The 19,324-nt window shown below is 42.2% G+C and overlaps 3 protein-coding genes across 3 annotated transcripts; all 3 read left to right on the top strand.

Annotated features, from left to right (window-relative positions):
- Window positions 1-677: 677 nt before the first annotated feature.
- Window positions 678-10,325, top strand: LOC133010438 (low-density lipoprotein receptor-like). The gene is made up of 13 exons (XM_061078018.1): window positions 678-738; window positions 1,773-1,907; window positions 3,473-3,850; window positions 4,539-4,658; window positions 4,744-4,869; window positions 4,973-5,144; window positions 5,498-5,713; window positions 5,877-5,995; window positions 6,244-6,377; window positions 6,583-6,724; window positions 6,852-7,049; window positions 7,632-7,764; window positions 8,348-10,325. Exons 1-13 carry the CDS (start codon window positions 684-686, stop codon window positions 8,448-8,450), a joined length of 2,031 nt encoding a protein of 676 aa, XP_060934001.1. The 5' UTR covers window positions 678-683; the 3' UTR covers window positions 8,451-10,325.
- A 1,870-nt stretch (window positions 10,326-12,195) lies between these two features.
- LOC133010618 (potassium voltage-gated channel subfamily V member 2-like) lies at window positions 12,196-14,810 on the top strand. Its single transcript, XM_061078211.1, has 2 exons — window positions 12,196-13,458; window positions 14,511-14,810. The coding sequence occupies exons 1-2, from the start codon at window positions 12,196-12,198 to the stop codon at window positions 14,808-14,810; spliced, it is 1,563 nt and encodes a 520-aa protein (XP_060934194.1).
- A 2,139-nt stretch (window positions 14,811-16,949) lies between these two features.
- On the top strand, window positions 16,950-18,098 carry LOC133010615 (N-acetyllactosaminide beta-1,3-N-acetylglucosaminyltransferase 3-like). Its single transcript, XM_061078209.1, has one exon. It carries the CDS (start codon window positions 16,950-16,952, stop codon window positions 18,096-18,098), a length of 1,149 nt encoding a protein of 382 aa, XP_060934192.1.
- The last annotated feature ends 1,226 nt before the right edge of the window (window positions 18,099-19,324 follow it).

Genomic DNA, 19,324 nt, shown 5'->3' with positions numbered 1-19,324 from the left:
CATTACAAATAGTGTTTATGAGGTCAAGAAATGTGTAAAAGAGAGAAAGTGCTCGTATATCACTTGTCTCTCTGGTACCGGATAAGATCAGTGGAGGTCTTGTGATATTGCTTTTTAATAGTTTTGTATATTTTTCTTCGTGGAGCTTTCCCATGTGAAATCACAGAAGCTCTAATTATGAGAGAGGACACATCACACATGACTTCTATTCGGAAGAATTAAATCTGCATCCAGATTGAGTAATTCATAACCTTCTCAACAATCAGTAAGTTTAGTTTTTCCTTAAAAAATATACAATGTGAATTATTTAGTCATATCTATGTCGGTATTTGTATATAAAATGTAGAAGTCCAATGCCCCCACCCTCATTATCTTGAAATGAAATATTTACATAACGACATTACGCTTTCTTGTCTTGTTAATATACATATATGTTATATAGCAGATTTCCTGTTGCTAATGAATTCGTAAATAAAAAAAAGTTAAATATTTACTTATATGTTTAAAGTAGTGAGGAAAGTCTTTCATTCACACGGGGAGATGGACGGGAGAGCCTCTGACGTCATATCTGTGCGACCGTGTGTATCTCAGCAGCAGCAGCAGCGGTGGTGGTGGTGGAGCAGGACCTGGAGGTGGAGGTGGAGGACTTTCCATACAGAGACAGCGTGGAGGACACATCCAGCATGGTGCACCTCGGGGTCTGGTTCCTCCTGCTCGGCTCGGTGCGGTGGTCTCCCGGTAAGAAGCCCCGCGTGTCCCGGGTTGTGTCGGAGGACAGTGACGAGGACAGGAGCTCACCTCTGTTTGCACCGAGACACTAAAGTCAACGTGATCAGGGGACTTTGACACTGACATGCACTCATCTTACTGCAGGTGCTTGAATATAAGTCCATTAGTATCATAACTATTATTCGTATTATTATATAATTGCAGTTTTGGTGGGTTTTTATTTCAGAAATGTTTTTAAACTTGAGTGAAGCCCCCATGAGGCAACATTCTAATTTGCGAATATGGGTTTTACAAATAATATTTCATGGATTGAATGAAGAAAAGCGGCAGTGACAATACATTTAATCTTCAGTCCCACCTGACAGGCGTCACATGACTGTAAACTCAAAGTCATCATTTATTATTCATCATTATGTCAAGGTGCATCCTGCTTCTGAAGGCTTCACCTCTCCCGTGTCCTGATTCCTTTCTTGTGAATAGGGTTGCAAGATTCCGTGAATAGTCAAAGTTGGAAACTTTCCATGGGAATAAACTGGAAATGTTGTGGGTAATTTATACTAACTGTATTTACCTTGTCATATACAGACATAAATATAAACATTTTGTTGTGTCATAGGCTGATTTGAGCCCTGAGGAAACTTGGGGCACTTGACTATATGCTTCTGCATCTTTGTGTCATTCTTAACATAAGTCTTTGCACAGTATTTGCAAATGTACACAGCCTTTCCTTCTACATTGGATGGGGTGAAATGTCTCCACACATGAGATAGTGCACGTGGCACTGTTCTGAAAAATAAGATGAGAAATAGAGTTTTGAATGATGTTTTTATTGCTCAGCGTTTAATTTGCATAGTTTTTTTTTTCCAAAATTCCCGAGCTTAATATTCCCGTGGAAGGTTTCCGGAAATGTTTCCGGAAATTTACCGGAAACTTTCGACCCCTTTGCAACCCTACTTGTGAACCCTTTAGATGATATTGTTGAGTATTTTATTTTGTGTGATTACACTCTGATAGTGAACTGTACATGTGCACGTGTGTATCAGGTGCTGCAGGCCACTCTCTGCCCGGCTGCCTCTTGCAGATGGAGTTTAAGTGCGACGATGGTTCGTGCATCCCGAGGTCGACGCTGTGTGATGGACGCTCAGACTGTGTGGACGGTTCGGACGAGCAACACTGCAGTGAGTAGAACCCTGGCCATGTTCACCCGTCCTGACACACAGGGGATGAAGATGACGCCATCATAAGCACCGCACCATTCATACAATTACTCATATTATCCCAAAAGTACACACAGTACACAGAAAGGTCCACGCCTGCAGCACAGATCAAATGTTAAAGGGATAGTTCACAGAAAAATGGAAATTCACTCATGTACTCACCACCTTGCAGATGGAGGGGTGGGTAAAGTGTTAGAGCCCAAAAACACTTTTGGAGTTTCAGGGGTAACCAGCGTTCAAAATCCAATACAATTGAAGTAAGTAGTGACCGATTCTCAAAAAAACAACAGGACTGTTTCAAAGCAGAACTTCCTGAATGACACTTGATAATCAACAACGTAACTGTTGTTAGTTGTCTAGTTCCTGAGCAACAGCGCCCTCTGCAGCCAGGCAGTGTGATTTAAAACTGTTGGGCTTGTTTTCCGAGCAATGAAGGGGTTTTCATGTAGAGAAAAACAAACTCCAACAACAACTGAAGAGTGGTTATTACCCATGATCCTTCCTGACTCAGAAGAGCTGCGCCTGTAACAAATTCACCAAACTCTGTTCTGAATTCTTCATATTTTACATGTTTCCTCTCAAAATATTAGAGTTAAAAAGTTAAAAAGACTAATAAGCCGTTACAAAACAGTTGAGGACTACTCTTGAACTTGTGGTCCTGATTCTGAAATGGGAAACATTCCCCCGATTCCAAGTCAAATCATTTTTAAGCTGTTTTCAAAATAAAAAGTTACACGGTTTTAAGTTCATTTTAAACTTATTGTTTTTGTTGAATCTTAATTCTACTTAAGCTTTCGTGCATTTCTGTGTTGTAAACATATACACACAAAGTTGAGTTTTGTTCCTGTTAAAATCATTAGGGATACATTCCAGAGCGACTTACTGTTCAGAGCAACCTTTGAGTCACAAAGAAAAACCCTGCAGAGGAAATTTTATTTAAAAGGATTCAATGTGTTAAACCTTAACATTGTTAATATGGTTGAAGGAATAGTTATTAGTAGGGGCTACTTACAGATTGGAGATTTAGACCTGAAAGTCGCTGCTTTGACTATCTGCCAGGAAAATGCAGAAAGATTTAAATATAGGACGTGTGTGTGTTGTACTTGCCAGTCTATGATAAGTGGAAAATGGTTTTGGTTTTGTATTTATAAAGCGCTTTTCTAGACTACATCAAATCATATGTAGTCAGTGTAGTACAGTGCATCTTAGCAGCATTTCTGGGTTTGCAGATGGGGGAGACTGGGGAATCGAACTGCAGACCTTCTGGTTGCAGGACGAACGCTCGACCCCTCAGCTTCAGCCGCCCTTGTTGAAATGATCGAACTCGGTTTAAACCCGTTAAGCTTTCAAAGCCCTGACAGATTAGACTCCTGAATCGGTTCCAACTCTAACATGTTGCCAAGAACTTCAAGTTAAAGGTTGAAACACGTGTTTTGATAACACTCGTTTGTCAAAATCATTTAGGTGTTATTGGCAGTAAAGAGTGGCTCAGATTGAATCAATGCAGCACCTCTCTGTCTTCCCAGGTCATGTGTGGTGTAAGAAAGATGAATTCACATGCCGCAGCAGACGGTGCATATCCACAAGTTTCTTATGCAACGGCGTCGACGACTGTGGCGACGGCAGCGATGAGGCGTCCTGCCAGATCTGCACCGCTGGCCTCTTCTCCTGCGGTCAGCTTGACGTTTGCCTGGCCAGAGACAAGCTGTGTGATGGACGGACCGACTGCAAGGACGGACGGGATGAGACCCCGGAGCTGTGTGGCCGGACCCAGCCTCGGCCACAGAGCTCTCACACATGTGCAGCTTCCGAGTTTCCCTGTGGAGACGGGCAGTGTATACGCCGGACCTGGAGGTGTGACCACGCCCCCGACTGCTCTGACGCCAGCGACGAGGACAACTGTGGTGAGTGATGTGATCTGACTCTTTCATTTCTGCCACCACCACGGACTGTTACATACAATTTACACCTCTGTCCAAAGCAACTCACATTTTTTGGAAGCTTGAGCTCACTGGCTTCTCAATCTTCTCTGCATTTACCAGAGGTGCTAGGAATTCAACCAACAACCCTACTTGTTATAGCTGAGCTGCTTTACCACCTGCATGCAACATCAATGGGGTTCGGCAAAGTCTCATCAAATGAATGTAGTCAAATGTTTCCCCATTCATGGAGTTCATGGCTGAAACAAGGAAGATTCCTTTTGAGGATTCACTCTTCTGGTTTGTGGTGGCTGGGCCCAAAACAAGACACTACTTATTAATCTCTCTCAAAAGCTACTTTCTGCCTATCAGTGTGTCTGCATGTCTAAATGCCTCCAACAGCAAATCCACACTCAAAGGGTTTAAGACAAGTGACAAGGCGTCAGTCTGTTGAGGCGTGGACTAGATGCTGAGGTTCAGATGAATGATGACATCTACCATCAACTGTAAAAAACAGGATAATTACATGGAGATATTCACGTGGCAAAACAGGTCCCTGTAGCAGCCGCTCAGCAGCTTCTGACCTTCTGCTCCTTACTGACAGATGTTGCAGATGTTCAAATTCGCACTGCACTGAATGATTTAAAGTTTATGTCTGTTTTTGCTCTTGCAGATCAGAATGAGTGTCTGGTAAACAACGGTGGCTGCTCTGATGGCTGCGAGGACCTGAAGATGGGTTTTGTCTGCCACTGCCCGGAGAACATGAGGCTGGTCGGGGACAGTCAGTGCGAGGGTGAGCTGCCGCCTGAAGGAGGGACGTTTATATCACCAAAAGAAAATGTGAAAAAATAGAAACTAGTGTCTGTTCTTTCATGTAGAAGTGGACACATGCCTGAAGACGGATGTGTGCGATCAACTGTGTGTTCACGTAAACGGCAGCTTCGCCTGTGACTGCCTGGAGGGATACAGCATGAATCCAACCACCAGAGGGTGCAAAGCCAAAGGTGAAAAATCCGTTTGTATGTGTGTGTCTGTATGTGTATGTGCTCCTGTACTACCTGGACCGTTTTAAGCACAGACCTTTTATTTTGTTGTTGGCTTTTCCAGGAAATCAGGCTGAGGTGGTTTTCATCTCCTCTAAAGGAGCACAGTGGATGAGCGTGACTGGCACAGAGCACAGGGAACTGGCCCCACATTTATCAGGACCGGGGCCTGTGGCGGCTTTGGCCTCAAACCGCACACTGTACTGGGCCCGGAGAGGACGAGGCGCTATATACAGGTACCAGAGTGGAGCGGTAGCGTCTGCAGCCACCACACACGTCGTCATTGACCAAAGCCAAGAGGAAAGTCAATAAACAATGTGCGATCCCAAAGTAGATACAGTCTGACACTCCACCCACAATTCTGTTTGGCTCTGCAAAACATGGCTCTTAGGGGAAAATCTCGAAATAAACAGGCCATCAGTTAATTACAAAGAGAAGCTCATTAGTAAAAAGATGCTTCTGATCCTTTCCTGCCAGTTAACGTGTGATATATGTCAACATTAGCATTAACATGCTCACACAGACGAGACCTACATGCACATGCTTAGCAGCTATAATGTTCACCATGTTCACTATCTTGGTTTCTCAGAGTCTCCATGGATGGGAAACCAAAGGATGCCACATTGCTGCTGAAAGTAAAAGGTTCGGTGTCTGGCCTGGCCGTGGACTGGATCCACCAGCTCCTCTACTGGTCCGGCGTGGAGAGTGGTTCGGTGAACGTCGGCCTGCTGGATGGTTCGACACAGCGTCCGCTCATCACAGGGCTGGACAAACCTTCTGCTGTAGCTGTGGATCCTCTCAGAGGGTAGAACCATAAAAAAATAAATCGAAAAGTCATCAGTGTTGTGTTTAATTTCAATTTTCACAAAATTGGGAAAAGGAAGAATGAAAGGAGCACAAATTTATTAGAGAACAACTAAATGGAATGAGGCAAGAATCTTATCAGAGAAATCATTTTGTTTTCTCAGGTTTCTCTTCTGGGCTCAATGTGGCAGCTTCCCGAAGATCCAGAGATCTGGCTTGGACGGCCGTGACACTGTGGCCCTGGTCACTTCCTCCATTCGCTGCCCTGGTGCCCTCTCTGTAGGTATGTCGTGATACATATCACAGAAAGTTTTCAATCTCTGTGGAACTTGCAGAAGGTTTTAAATCTCTATTCTCTTTCATTTTGAAATCTATTTGACCTCTTTTGGAAAGTACAAATTACAAAATAAACCCGAGCCTCTACTTTTAAACAGTATGTGTGAGGCCTGACAGCCGTCCCAGGTAAGTTGAGTGTATTTGAACATGTTTGAGTCCCTCAGCAATCCTGTTTACTGTGTCCATGGTTCCTAGATGTGCCTCGTCAACTGCTGTACTGGGCTGACCAGAGAAGCATCTCCAGAATCAATTTTGAAGGCCTTGATCGTAAAACAGTGGTAGAGTCTAATGGTTATCTGGACCGACCCTTCGGACTGGCTGTGTTTGAGGTAAAAAATTCCTCCACACTCACAGCGACAGTCGATTTAGAGGCTGCATTCAACCTAACCCTGATCTGCATGTATTTGAACTGTAGGGAGAAGCCTAAGAAAACCCACGATATATCACTCAACCTTTAACTGAGAGGGATCCAATCCTTTCTCCCACTTCTGAGGTGAAACAGCTCCTGCTTGCTCTCTCTCTGTTTCCATGCAGGGTTTTGTGTATTGGAGTGAAGAAGTCACGCACTCCATCTGCAGAGCAAACAAGCACGACGGCAGCCAACTTCAGGCACTGCTGACAAACGTAACGTCGCCAGGGGGTGTGGTCGTGGTTCAGCCCGTCCTTCAGCCCGATGGTATGGTCAAGGACAGTTCTTTTCATGATAAGTCTCACATTTCATGATTTGTTAAGGTTTGTGTTTAGGTGTGATTAATAAAAACAGGGTAAATCAAATCAACTGACCACCTGCTGCTTGTTCTCAGGGGGGTCTGTGTGTGGACGGGCCGGGGCGGTGTGCCGGCACGAGTGTGTGGTCGACCTGCTGCCTGAGACTCCACAGTTCAGCTGTGTTCTTCCAGACACTGGACAAAATGATTCTCAAGAAACTCCTGCTGTCTCTCGCTCTGTTCCTGCCTCGAGTTTATCTGATCCCACATTCACCGGAATCCTCTCCCTCATCAGTAAGAATCCTTTGTTCTCTCCGTCTTGACAGCAGGACACATTACTGATGAAGACAAATACAGTACATTCCTGTCCTGTCATTCCAAGTCAACACTACTAAAACAACAAGAACAGACTGTGTTTGAACAGCCGCCACATGTCACAAATGGTTTAATATTATAGTGACTCATAATCAAATATTGATTCTTTAAACAAACTAATAAAAGCTTTGCAGAAGCAGAGTGAAGCTTTGCTAAATAAACACAAGAAAAAACAGGGCACCAGGAAATAAGGCCTGTGTCCTCAGGTTTTTTTTTAATGTTTAAACTTGATTTGACTTGTGTATCACGTGAAGTGTTTGAGTTTGAATGTAGAGACTTGACCAGGAAAATATATTTGTTTAGGTGTTTGGAAAATGCCTTTAGATGTTCTTTGTATGAATCACTGTTGATCCTGAAAGACTTTACTTTTTCTATATTTTGTAATTTCCTCATTAATTTGGTCGTAGCGGCCACTTGTTTGTCTGCTCAGAGTTTAATTCAGGACCTTGTCAGCAGCATCTGAACTTGCCCTCTGTGTCTGTGTCTGTGAACACTTCCCAGTCTGTCTTAGTTTGCTGCTGGTGGGGATTGCTGTGTGGTGGTGGAGAGAGGAGTTCAGTCCATCCAGGCCTCTCACTGTGCAGAGTTTCTACCTCAAAGAATCTCAGGACCCGCTCATCATCCAGGGGCCGAGGTGAGAGAAGTCAGTAAACACTCAAAGACGGGCATGTTCTTCACCTCCCGAGAGGAGTCACCATTCATCCAGCTGCATGTGTCCTCACCTGTCCTACATCTCTCCTTCTCTGAAACTGTGGCCGTGAGCAGCTGGAGTGAAGACAGATTTGTCACTGCAGGTGTGTGTGTCTGTAGAGAAGTAACAAGACATTATAGCACAGAAAACTATGAGGGATATATTTATATATGACAGTTAATTCATCACTTTATTGTTTTGTCATGTTACAGAAACTTATCCCACAAAATTATAGATAGTCAATTTTATTTTATATATTCAATGTAAATATTGATAAACCAAGTGTAGCAGTATCAAATATAAACATAATTATTTTTTACATATAAGCATGAATATTGTCTCAATAGTCCAGTATCAGGCCTGTTTGTTGTTTATTTAGATCTCTTGGTTCTAAATGCGGGTCAGCTTTTCTTAAAGAGCACTCTGGGCGTTGTGCAGATAAACACAGCTTGTCGGCGCTCCTCAGGTTGAAGGCTTACAGTTTGCAGCGTATGTCGACTAAGCCGTGTGTTTTCTCCGCTGCCAGGAAACTGGGCTATAAGCTGGACTTGGACGGGGAACGAAGAAGGTGTGACACAGACGGCCAGCTGACCGGGCTTCACCTGGTGCTTCTCAACTCCCCGGACTGAAGGACATGATAACAAACTCTGGGGATCACAACTCCCCCTAGAGGTTAAATCTCCGGAGAGGTGACCTGGTGGTAGATGAGTGAGATCGGAGAGGGGAAAGGGCCTCGAACACTCATTCCTGTTGTACCTTCAGTTCTGGAGGAGTATTACAATCAGCCCTTTAACCTCTACAGTAGATTATCCTTGTAGTTGAACAGGTCAACAAGCAATCATCTATTTATTTGTTTGTGTTAAATATTAATATGGATAAAATATTTTTGCTTAATTTTTCAAGCATAAAATTCTCCAAGATGACCAATGGAAGATAATCTGTTCGGATTAGAGATTAATTTATTAGTTGACTGATCAATAGATCTCCAACAAACTGAAATGAATTGGTATATTTTCATGACTGATTAGCTGATTTCAGATGATATTTTTCTGCTTTTCTTTCAAAGAGTTAAATGAAATTATCTTTTGGTTTTGCACTGTGGATCAGAACACAAAAACAAGCAGTTTGTGTTCTGTGGCCAGTGGTGACAAATTCATTTCGCTGTTATCTAGAGTTTCATAGAGGGAAATAATCAATTCCATACAATTCCAGTTTATTTTTAGTCACTTTACTTTTCCCGTATTAACGATTGATTGGAGGTGTTGTGAATAGTAGAATCTCCTTCCAACAAATATGTTTAGTTCTTGGCCTTCAGGTTTGTCAGTATTCAATTCAATTCAAAACAACTTTATTTGTCCCCAGAGGGAAATTCTAAGATACTGTAATCTGTAAAAAAGATGCTTTATTGTTTTAAAAACGTTGCCCACTTCAGGAAAATCATTCTACACTCTCAAAAGTGCACTGGACTGAGAAAATGATTTTTATTTTTATTACAGTGTAAGAATACTCTCTATTTATTTTACACATGGCCTTAATATTGTCTGTGAAAACTGCTGCCTTTGTACAATATTCATACATCAATTCACGGTATTTATGCAAACTGAAACTAAAATGGCCTTTTTAAAGGTTAATGAATAGATGAAAACACTGGGTTTGACTCACTGGCGTTTCCTCATCTGGAGTCGTGGCAAAATAGCATCCTTCGGTTCCAATTTATCCATCAGAGAAGGTTCTGGTACGGCTTTTCTTATAGTTTTTACTGGATACTACTGAAACTGCTTCTGCTTGTCGTCTGTCAGAGGAAGGGACAGATAATCAAGGTTTTTTTTTTTTTTTTTTGTCTTTGAATGTTGGGAGATGAGTGATGCTGATATTAACATGAAGCCAGCAGCTGGTTATCTCAGCTTTATCACAGAAAAGGTTAAAACAATGAACCTGACTTTGTCATAAAATAAGAAAATCCACCTTCCAGCATCTCTGCAGCTCGGCATCTAGCTTCATATCTACTGTGCAGACATGAGAGATGTAACAATCTTATTTTGTAACTAAGATATCAAATCAGTGTCTTTCCCCACATTTCAAACTATTGCTTTCAAGGAAATTAAAAAAAAATTAAGTGTAGCTTGTTCAGAGACAATAACACTGTACATGTAGTCAGTGTTGGGAGTGTGAGTGAAGAGACACAGAGGAGTTCTACCATGGGAACAAATGTGTGTGTTTTGTTAAATGTCTTCTAGAGGTTTTGATTTGCTCATGAATGTTTGATGGACTTAACTTGTCTGATGTCCAGTCTCCTTGTGTTCTTTTTTTTTTTTCTCAGATGATTCTGTATGAGTGCTCAAACTGTGTGAGTTTCGCTGTTGGTATTTATTTCTAAGGAAGAGTTTTATTTATATTTGGGCAGCTTCACAGTCATTGATGAACTGTGTTTGCGCCAACTGGGATTGGCTTGAATGATGAAATTCACAATGCACATGAAATAAATATCAAAAGTATTTCATGATTTTCCTGTAAGTTTGTCTATTTATGAAAAGTACAATTTGGTGTCGCATCATAGAAAGATGGAGAAACAAAAACGTATCATTTTAATCTTCATTATTTAACACACTAACCTAACACTGCAGCGGTTTGTCTTTAATTAATCATTTAAAACAAAAAGTATTAAGTAATATTTGTTTGCTACCACAGAAGAACAAACAAGTACTTGATTGACCAGAGCAGACTGTTGGTTAAGTAGTGCAAATAGAGAGCCACCATGGTGTCTTGAACTCAGTCACTGTCCCAATGTTTGCATCACCATATAGCATCAACAAATATATTTATTTGTGTGTTCTAAACAGCATTACACAGTAAATCTAATATGCAGGATTTATAAGCAGTATCAGTTCTGTGCACTGAGTCCTGTCTTTACTCGCCAACACCCAATTACTGCAGGGGTTCTGTACTATGAATTCAACACGTGCATGCATATGGACAAGTTTGACTGGCAGCAGAGAAACTTCCCAACCAGGATCAAACTGTTATATAAGTTAAATTGGATGAGAACAAACACATTATCCAGAGTAAATGAAACACAGTTACAGCTGCTAAATGCAGGAAGAACACTTGGTAAAAAAAAAGCTCTGATTGTGTAAGTTACAGAGCCCCTAGTGACATTTAGTAAAAAATTATAACGTAAACCACGATATAGTAACATGTGAGATTAGTAACTCTGGACCATGAGCTATGAATCTGTTCTTTACTAACAAGACCTGTTGAATTGAGGTGAAACATTCACTTAATCACGTGACGTCGCCTCTTTAATGAGCTTTAGTTTGACCCACTGTCTGCACTCTGAGGACACTGTGGTGTAAACGTTTGTGATTACTCAAACACATAGATCTGTTTTCATGCTAGATAGTTAGAGAGTAATTAGGAGCAACACCATTAAAATGATTAAAATAGCACAAAACAAATTTGAGCCATACAGTTCTTCATCTCCACCATGATAGTTATAAATCATAGTTTCTTCAATTTCGTCAACAACTACTCATTTAATTGACTTCAAACTTGATGAATGTGCTGCTGGGGTCCCCGGGACCACCTCCATCCCCCGACACTAATCCTACAGTATTTATCTTGAACTGCAGAGGCCAGAGAACGTATGTTAGGTTTTACATAGAGTACATTACCCCCACCAAGCTGTTTGTATATGTCTGATAGGCTCACATTTAAAACTACATTCAAGGGAAAAAATTGTCCATGGTTGAATGTAATTGCCAACTCCCACTGTATGTCAACTCTGTATACAGCTGCATAATATTTCATATTTGACCTCATGGGTTAAAAAGCAAATACTGCAGGTAGTAGAGAACCGCTATGAAAATTACACACATTCTTTTACACGAAGATACATTTGTAAGCAGTGATTTAAAAGAGGAATAAGAACAGATACAACATAAGGCCTAGGTTGGCTCATTGCCCAGACACTTCGAAATCCTTAAATCAACTTTGTTTCCTAATGCAGACACACACACACGCAAACACACACGCGCGCACACACACACCACCGCCTACAACTGCTTAAGGAGACTTGGAAGGGCACCAGTGAGATTAAATGGAGGAAATCCCTGCTGCTCGTCATTGCTCTCCTACTCTAAAGAATCAGATGCCTTCATTCAGTCTCTGCAGTAACATAAAGTCTTTTCTCTCCGCCTGGATCAAAGCAAAACAGCAAAACAGGATGATCTCGTGTTATCACTTCCTGCAGGACCTGATGCAGTCTGTCTGATTATTCAACAAGATACTATGTGTTGCTAGAATACTTTTCCTGGAGTGTTTGCTCGTTTCTTTTTGCTCAAATTCACTCATTTCCTGTGCTGACGTACAGTTGCTATGGCTTCGGCACAAGCTCAACTCCAGAGATGTTTACATAACCGCCGGTCTACTATTAATTATTTCTCAAAGGGGGCAGACAACAACAAAACGTTTCCATTTTCTCAGGAGCAAACGATCAAAGCATGGAGCTCGCTGGAGGATCTCGACAGTCCTGGTATCAAAGCGGAGTGTCCTACAGCTGAGGACAGACCTAAGCTGCAGCAGAGCATCAGGGTTAACGTCGGAGGGAAAGTTTTTCACATCCCCACACAGTGTGTCATCAAATATCCAAATACCCGCATCGGGTCCTTGGCTCTGTGCATAGACCGAGCAAAACTCTGGACACTGTGCGACGACTACTCCGTACGCAAGAACGAGTTCTTCTTTGATCGGGACCCTGCCTTCTTCCACCACATCTGCCATTTCTACACAAGTGGAGTTCTGTGGGTCATACAGGAAATGTGCCCCATCAACTTTGAGGAGGAAATGACCTTCTGGGGTCTGAGCCTGAAGGACACCCAGCGCTGCTGCTGGATGATGTTTGAGGAGAAGGTGGATGAGGTGAAGGACAACCTGAAGGTGGACAAGGAGCTGATGGCTCAGATTGAGGTGACGTACGACGATGAGTCTTTCAAGGACATGATGTTTGGGGATGTGAGGAAGACTCTGTGGAACATTGTCGAGGATCCGTACTCTTCAAATCTGGCGAAGGCTTTCAACGTGCTCTCCAATGTTTTTGTGCTCCTCTCTATCGTGGCAATGGCTCTCAACACCGTGGAGGAAATTCAAAAGTATACAATTAATGGCAAATCACACATGGAATGGGTGGAGATCATCACCATCGTCTTCTTTACCCTTGAATGTTTAATTCGCCTTGTAAGCACTCCAGACATCAAAATGCTTTTGAAGAGTGGACTTAACTTTGTGGACATGGTGGCGTTGATGCCTTATCTCTTCCAGATCATCTTTGCACCCTTCACTAACTACGAGGATGCGGGCGCACAGGGAGAGGTCAGGTCAATGGCTCCAGTCAGCAGACTCAGCCATGTCCTCAAAGCGGTCAAGCTACTGAGGGTCTTTCGGATCTTAAAGTTGGCTCGACACTCAACGGGCATGAGAGCGTTTGGGTTCACTCTGCGGCAGTGCTACCAGCAGGCCTCTTGCATTTTACTCTTTATCGCAATGGGGATCTTGACTTTCTCTGCTCTTCTGCATTCAGCCGAAAGGGAGACTGAGGGATCTCCCATCAGCAGTATCCCATATGCCTGGTGGTGGGCTGCAGTGAGTATCAGTTGCTGAATAACCAAATGTCATACTCCAACTTTTGAGTTTGACCTCAGTCTGTGCTTTGTTGCTGCACTGGTGACTCCATTTGTTGTGCTGGATTTCCCACATGGCAAGATGAAGGATAAAAGTCTTTAAAGACATACTGGACTCGCAATAGTGTTAGGAGCTAAAAACTAAATGAAATGACTATTCTTTGATGTTATACATCACTACTTGGTTTCAATATCATTTATAAAACATTTTGGGTGGAACACGACTCCTAACGCCGGCCAGTGAATTAAACTCTCTCTCTCTCACACACACACACACACACACGCACGCACGTACGCACGCATGCACCCATGCACGCACGCACCCACGCACACACACACACACACACACACACACACACACACAATACTTCTCACAAGTCAGAAAAAGTTGCTGTATGTAAGTAAATCCTTCTGCTTGTTATTAAAAACAGGGATCAATCTCAGTTGGAGCAACATGAATCACCTGCTGGGATTTTGGACCACAGCAACGATCTAACAGGATTAGTCCATTAGACCTGTAGCTGCATGCGTGTTGCCCTATAAACCAATACTAAAATCCTGTCTGCTCTGCTGCCTTAGCTGCATTATCTTACCAGTTGAACTTAAAAGTTGTTGAATGAAAAGGAACAAGTCCTCCAACTTAACTTAACGTATAAAGTTGCCTGGCAGTACCCACGGATACAAAGGCAGGTGTACTAGACAAGATAAGTACTTTCCTGAGATTATAGGACCTTCGTCTCCGTGGTTACAATAATAGGAGGAGCTTACAGTTGTGGAGCAGTCATGGATAAAGACAACCTTTGACTAGTGGTTTCAAATAAACAGAAGACTATTGAGTGAAAGTCTTCCTCCTAACATAACAACTCTTGATACTTAATAACTTAACCTCCTCCTTTGTTCTCCTCATCCTGACAACAGCAGCAACAGGTCACTTGACAACAGACAATAGGTTTCATTTTGTAAAGAGTAAAATGTTGATGAAAACAGATTCTCATGTCCACTTCTCTCTCTCAGGTCAGCATCTCGACTGTGGGCTACGGGGACGTGGTTCCTGTGACCGTGCTGGGCCGTATCGTGGCCTTCGGCTGCATCTCCTTCGGTATCATCCTGAACGGCATGCCCATCTCCTTGCTCTTTAACAAGTTCTCTGATTACTATGCCAAGCTCAAGTCCCAGGAGTACAACACCACCTTAGTGAAGCGACGCTTTCATCTGAAGGAGCGCCTCCGTCACAGAATAGACACGTGTTTCCATCACTCTGAGGAGGACGACAACACGGGAAACCTCACTCGGCCCGGTCACGGAAAGGATTGACAGATTGATAGCTCTTTCATCTAGTTTATGTGCAGCAGCATCACATAAGACACTGCAGCTCGGAACTGCAGATGGTGCGAATGTCCACATAAAGGGACTTTTAAAGTGGTGTGATAAAGTGTGTAAGTGTTGTGTCTTAAGTGTGTTGCTTTGTAAACTTAATGCATGACACACACCAGCTGGTTTTCAGTCAGCTGTCTGTTAAAGGGACAAACGCTGCTGGTGATGGGTCAAATCAGTTGTAATTCATCTCAGTGAATTCTGTGAGTAACAGAATAAAACGTGGCTGTAGGTTTGTGTGCTGTCTGCATGGTGCTGTGTAAGAACCTCCACTCTGTAACATCAGTGAACAACAAGTGAAGTGTGTGTTTCCTGTTAGTTTCAGCAAGAGAGAATTTTCCTTTCCAAGATCGTGTAGGTCACTGAGTGATGAATGTACATGTTTGCTGTTCACATCTGCCAAGGAGGACATGTTCTCATCTGTGATCGTTTGTCTGTTAAATGTTAATGGTCTTTAGTTAATATAAACTTTTTTTTAAGTCTTGATGACCAGTTTAAGCACTTTACAGAGACGTTTTTAACCCACATACTCATGAAGTACTTTTTCTATCAAACATCACTCATTTATCTCTGGCACAGCAGTCAGAGACAACGTGGGGTTCAGTGTCTTACAGCTCTCAGCAAACTGGAATCAAACTCCTTCTGGTTTGTGGAAATCTGTAGCTTTACCTTCTGGGCCTCAGCCGCCACTACTGTATATCTGCTGGTGGAAGGATGGGAAACGTGCCAATGAAGAACCCATTCAATGTTGGTTCTGGTTTAAATCAGGGTGCTGAATTGTTTTGCATTTTCTCAAGGGTTGTGAGATGAAGAGTTTTACAACGTTCTCCTTGATTTCTCAGAGAATAACTCACAAGTGAAAACAATCTGATGGTGCAGTGATGTTTATGATGTGGCACAGATCCAAATACATTTCTTGATCTAGTGAATTTAAATGTGGTTTCTAGAAAAAAAGGTTACAACCCACAACTGTATTTGCACTCTTCTGTGCAACTTCCGGCGTCTCTGCTCAAACGATGCACTCAGGGGGGGCGAGGCGTCAGGCCCTGCAGGTGGTCCGAGCCCCTCCCTTCCGTGACGTCGTAACTGCGTTCGGGAAAAACGGCGGGTGACGTCACGGTGGTCGCCCCATGCCATAAATCGGCCGGAAGGACCGGGACAGTCACACAGAGAGAGCTGAGGACGCAGCGTGAGACAGGTAAGCAGAGGACTACACTGTCTGACGTCTCCTGAGCTGCAGAGACTTGTATCATCTCACCAGGTGAAACACTGAGAGTACATCGTGACGTCAGGTAGCTCCGGGCCATCAGGGCTGCTTAGCATGAGCTGTTTAGCCATTTCTGTATTTTAAACATGTGGTGGAGGGGGACCACCAATCTTCAAACATATTGTACTATGTTAGACTTTAAATCATTAAAGTCAAATACTCATTGTAGGCCCCAACATTAAATGAAAAACCTCATGTAAGACTATTGACAGGCTGAATAAAAACAGGAGAGTTTAGTAGTCTTCCAAAGTAATATCATCATTGTGTGTGTGTGTATATATATATACACATATATATTTACACTTCAGAGGTAAGGTGGTTTGCAAAATTAAATGATTTATATATAAATCAATTATAGTTCCTTTTGCTCGCTCCTGTTTGCCTCTGCTTGCTGTTCAGAGCAAGGCCTCAGGGAGAGTTTATGTTGGCACAAGATTTCTATAATTAGTCTCTTTCTGCCTTGTATGTTGTTACTAAAGAACACACAGACAACCTTGTTAATGTTCGGGCTAACAAAGGGGAGATATTTCTCTCAGAAGTCGGTTGGGATCAAAAGCAGAGCTAAAAGACTGCGTGAATAATGGGTGACTCAAAATGAATGTAACTGCTGGGTGGCTAAATAAACTTGGCGTACACAGCAACATCTGAAAGCTGGCTTTGAAAAGCAATACAACACTGATTCTTGTGAATAAATCAATCCTTTATTATGAGCTTTATTTGTTCGTTACAGACTATTTTAGCTGACATAAACAGTGTTGACTGAGATCTTTTAATAAGAACCCCTTTTGTTTTGTCACTGCAGAGATCCAAGGATGACAAACATCAGAGTAAGAACAATATTGCTGGCGGTATCTCTTGGTCTATTGTTCCTTCAACTCTGTAAAGATTCTAATTTTCGAGTAACCATCAGCCTCAACAACAAGGTGAGAGAGGAGGACGGTGAAGTAAGAAAACCAGCCGCAAACAACCAGTATGTATACACCTGGCCAAAATGCCAACAAAACACTTCCGCTGCCAAAGTGGAAAACTTCAGCTCTCTTCCTCTTCATATTCAAGACTTTCTCTACCATAAACACTGTCGACATTTCCCCATGCTGCTGGACGTTCCTGACAAATGCGGAGGAGCTGATGAATCTGCAGAGGTCTTTCTCCTCCTGGTCATTAAAAGCTTCCCTGATCACTTTCAACGGAGAGAGGTACTGCGCAAAACCTGGGCTAAAGAGAGGCTGCAGAACGGTGTGCAGATCCGGAGGATCTTCCTCTTAGGAGCGACGGGTTCTGGTTTTGAAGGAGGGAGACGGAACAGACTTATTGAACTGGAACAAAAAGAGTACAATGACGTTCTTCAATGGGACTTTAGCGACACGCTCTACAACCTCACCTTAAAGCAGGTGCTCTTCCTAGAATGGATGGAAAGAAACTGTCCGAAAGCTCGCTTCTTGCTAAATGGTAATGATGACGTTTTTGTAAACACAGTCAACGTGGTTGAGTATCTCCAAGGCCTCAGGGACAATGATGGAAGCAAGCACCTCTTTACTGGTTTTCTTGTGGAGAACAAAGTGCCTAGTCGACTGGCAGACAACAGGTACTATGTACCAGTTCAGATCCAGCAGAAGGATTATTATCCCCCTTACTGTAGTGGTGGGGGATTCCTCCTGTCTGGCTATACAGCTATGATCGTATACAAAATGTCCAAGTTGGTCGATTTTATTCCTATTGATGATATTTATATAGGGATGTGTCTGGATTACGCAGAACTGGGTGTTGTTCCCCATGTGGGCGTGAGGATTTTCGGATTGAACATGTCCTCCCAACATGTAGATGAAAGCGAACCTTGCTTTTACAAAGACCTTTTAATGGTGCACAGATTCCTGCCTTCTCGAGTGTATCATATGTGGCACAGAATAAACGACCCCAATCTGAAGTGTAAACACGCAAAGAAATCAGTTTTGTGTTGGTAATTCTATATCATATACAGACTCCACTGCTCTGTGTTCAATGCATAGACAAGCATTTATTTTATTGATTGATAAAAATTCCACAGCAGCCATGGGAGAAATGCAAATTTAGCAATTGCCAGGTTTTTACTGCCCAATTTGTTCGAATGCACCTGGAGCAATATTAGGAGAGAAAGTGTTAATGTTAAGATTGCTGGGTAAATGACAGTTTGTTGATTCATATTGTCATAATATATATATATAAAAAAAAGTGTATGAATATTATAAACTGTCCCATATTAAACTCTGATTTATTTTTTTGAGCAAACTAAAATTTTTGAAAATCCTTTGCTATCTGCATGTGGCACAAAATGCACATGGTCTGTCTAGAATCGTCTAAAAAGTTGACTGTTTTTCAATGTATTGGTACATCACTGATTCTCCAACGGCAGATGTGAGACTGTCTAGAATTTCCGATCACAATTCTTAAAAAATCAAATAAAAAGAGATTTAAATTCACATAAATCATTTTGTCTTTTCTACAGCTGGTTTATGGAACTGTTTCCTGGTGTCGGACAGTTTTTCACCAAACTTGGTGGAATTATTATTTGTTATTATTGATTGGACTAGGTCAACAAAAATACGGTTTAGAAAATAAGATAACTTTACATTGATTATGAAATTGATCCCATTATGAGAAGTGACGTCACAAAGAAGTCAGGAAATTATCCATTGCATAGTTATCATCACAGTGAGCTATAGTTCAAAAATGCATTTTGGAAGTATCTCTGTGATTTAAAAAAATACATGATGGGGTGGCTGCTCAATGCATGATGGGAGTTCCCCGAGCAGTCTCCGCCTACAGCAGCATCACTAATGGGTGAGATTTATTCATTGTTTGAAGAACCTAATTATCAGCTTTGTCAGACCTGAAAACAATTGATAGCTGGTTTCTCAGGAGAGGAGCCTGGTAGCAAAGTTCTCTGCCTCCCTTTCTTCTCCAAGAGATTAGGACCCAAGAAAGGTTCATACTGCCCCCTATGGGCGGGTGCATCCACCTGTCTGATCATACAGCTTTGACATACAAAATGTCCAAGTGCCTTACCATGCTTCCTATTAACTTGTTACAAATGTCCACTACAATAGGGATGGGTCTGGTAACAGCAGGACTTTTCCAATATGAATATTCAATCCCTCAAAGATTTGATTTCCCTCCAGCTATATGATTTATGAACCTAACCTTAACTACA

Source organism: Limanda limanda, chromosome 9, assembly GCF_963576545.1.
Source record: "Limanda limanda chromosome 9, fLimLim1.1, whole genome shotgun sequence".
In the NCBI taxonomy this organism is placed as follows: domain Eukaryota; kingdom Metazoa; phylum Chordata; class Actinopteri; order Pleuronectiformes; family Pleuronectidae; genus Limanda; species Limanda limanda.
This window is presented reverse-complemented; position numbering and strand designations above follow the sequence as displayed.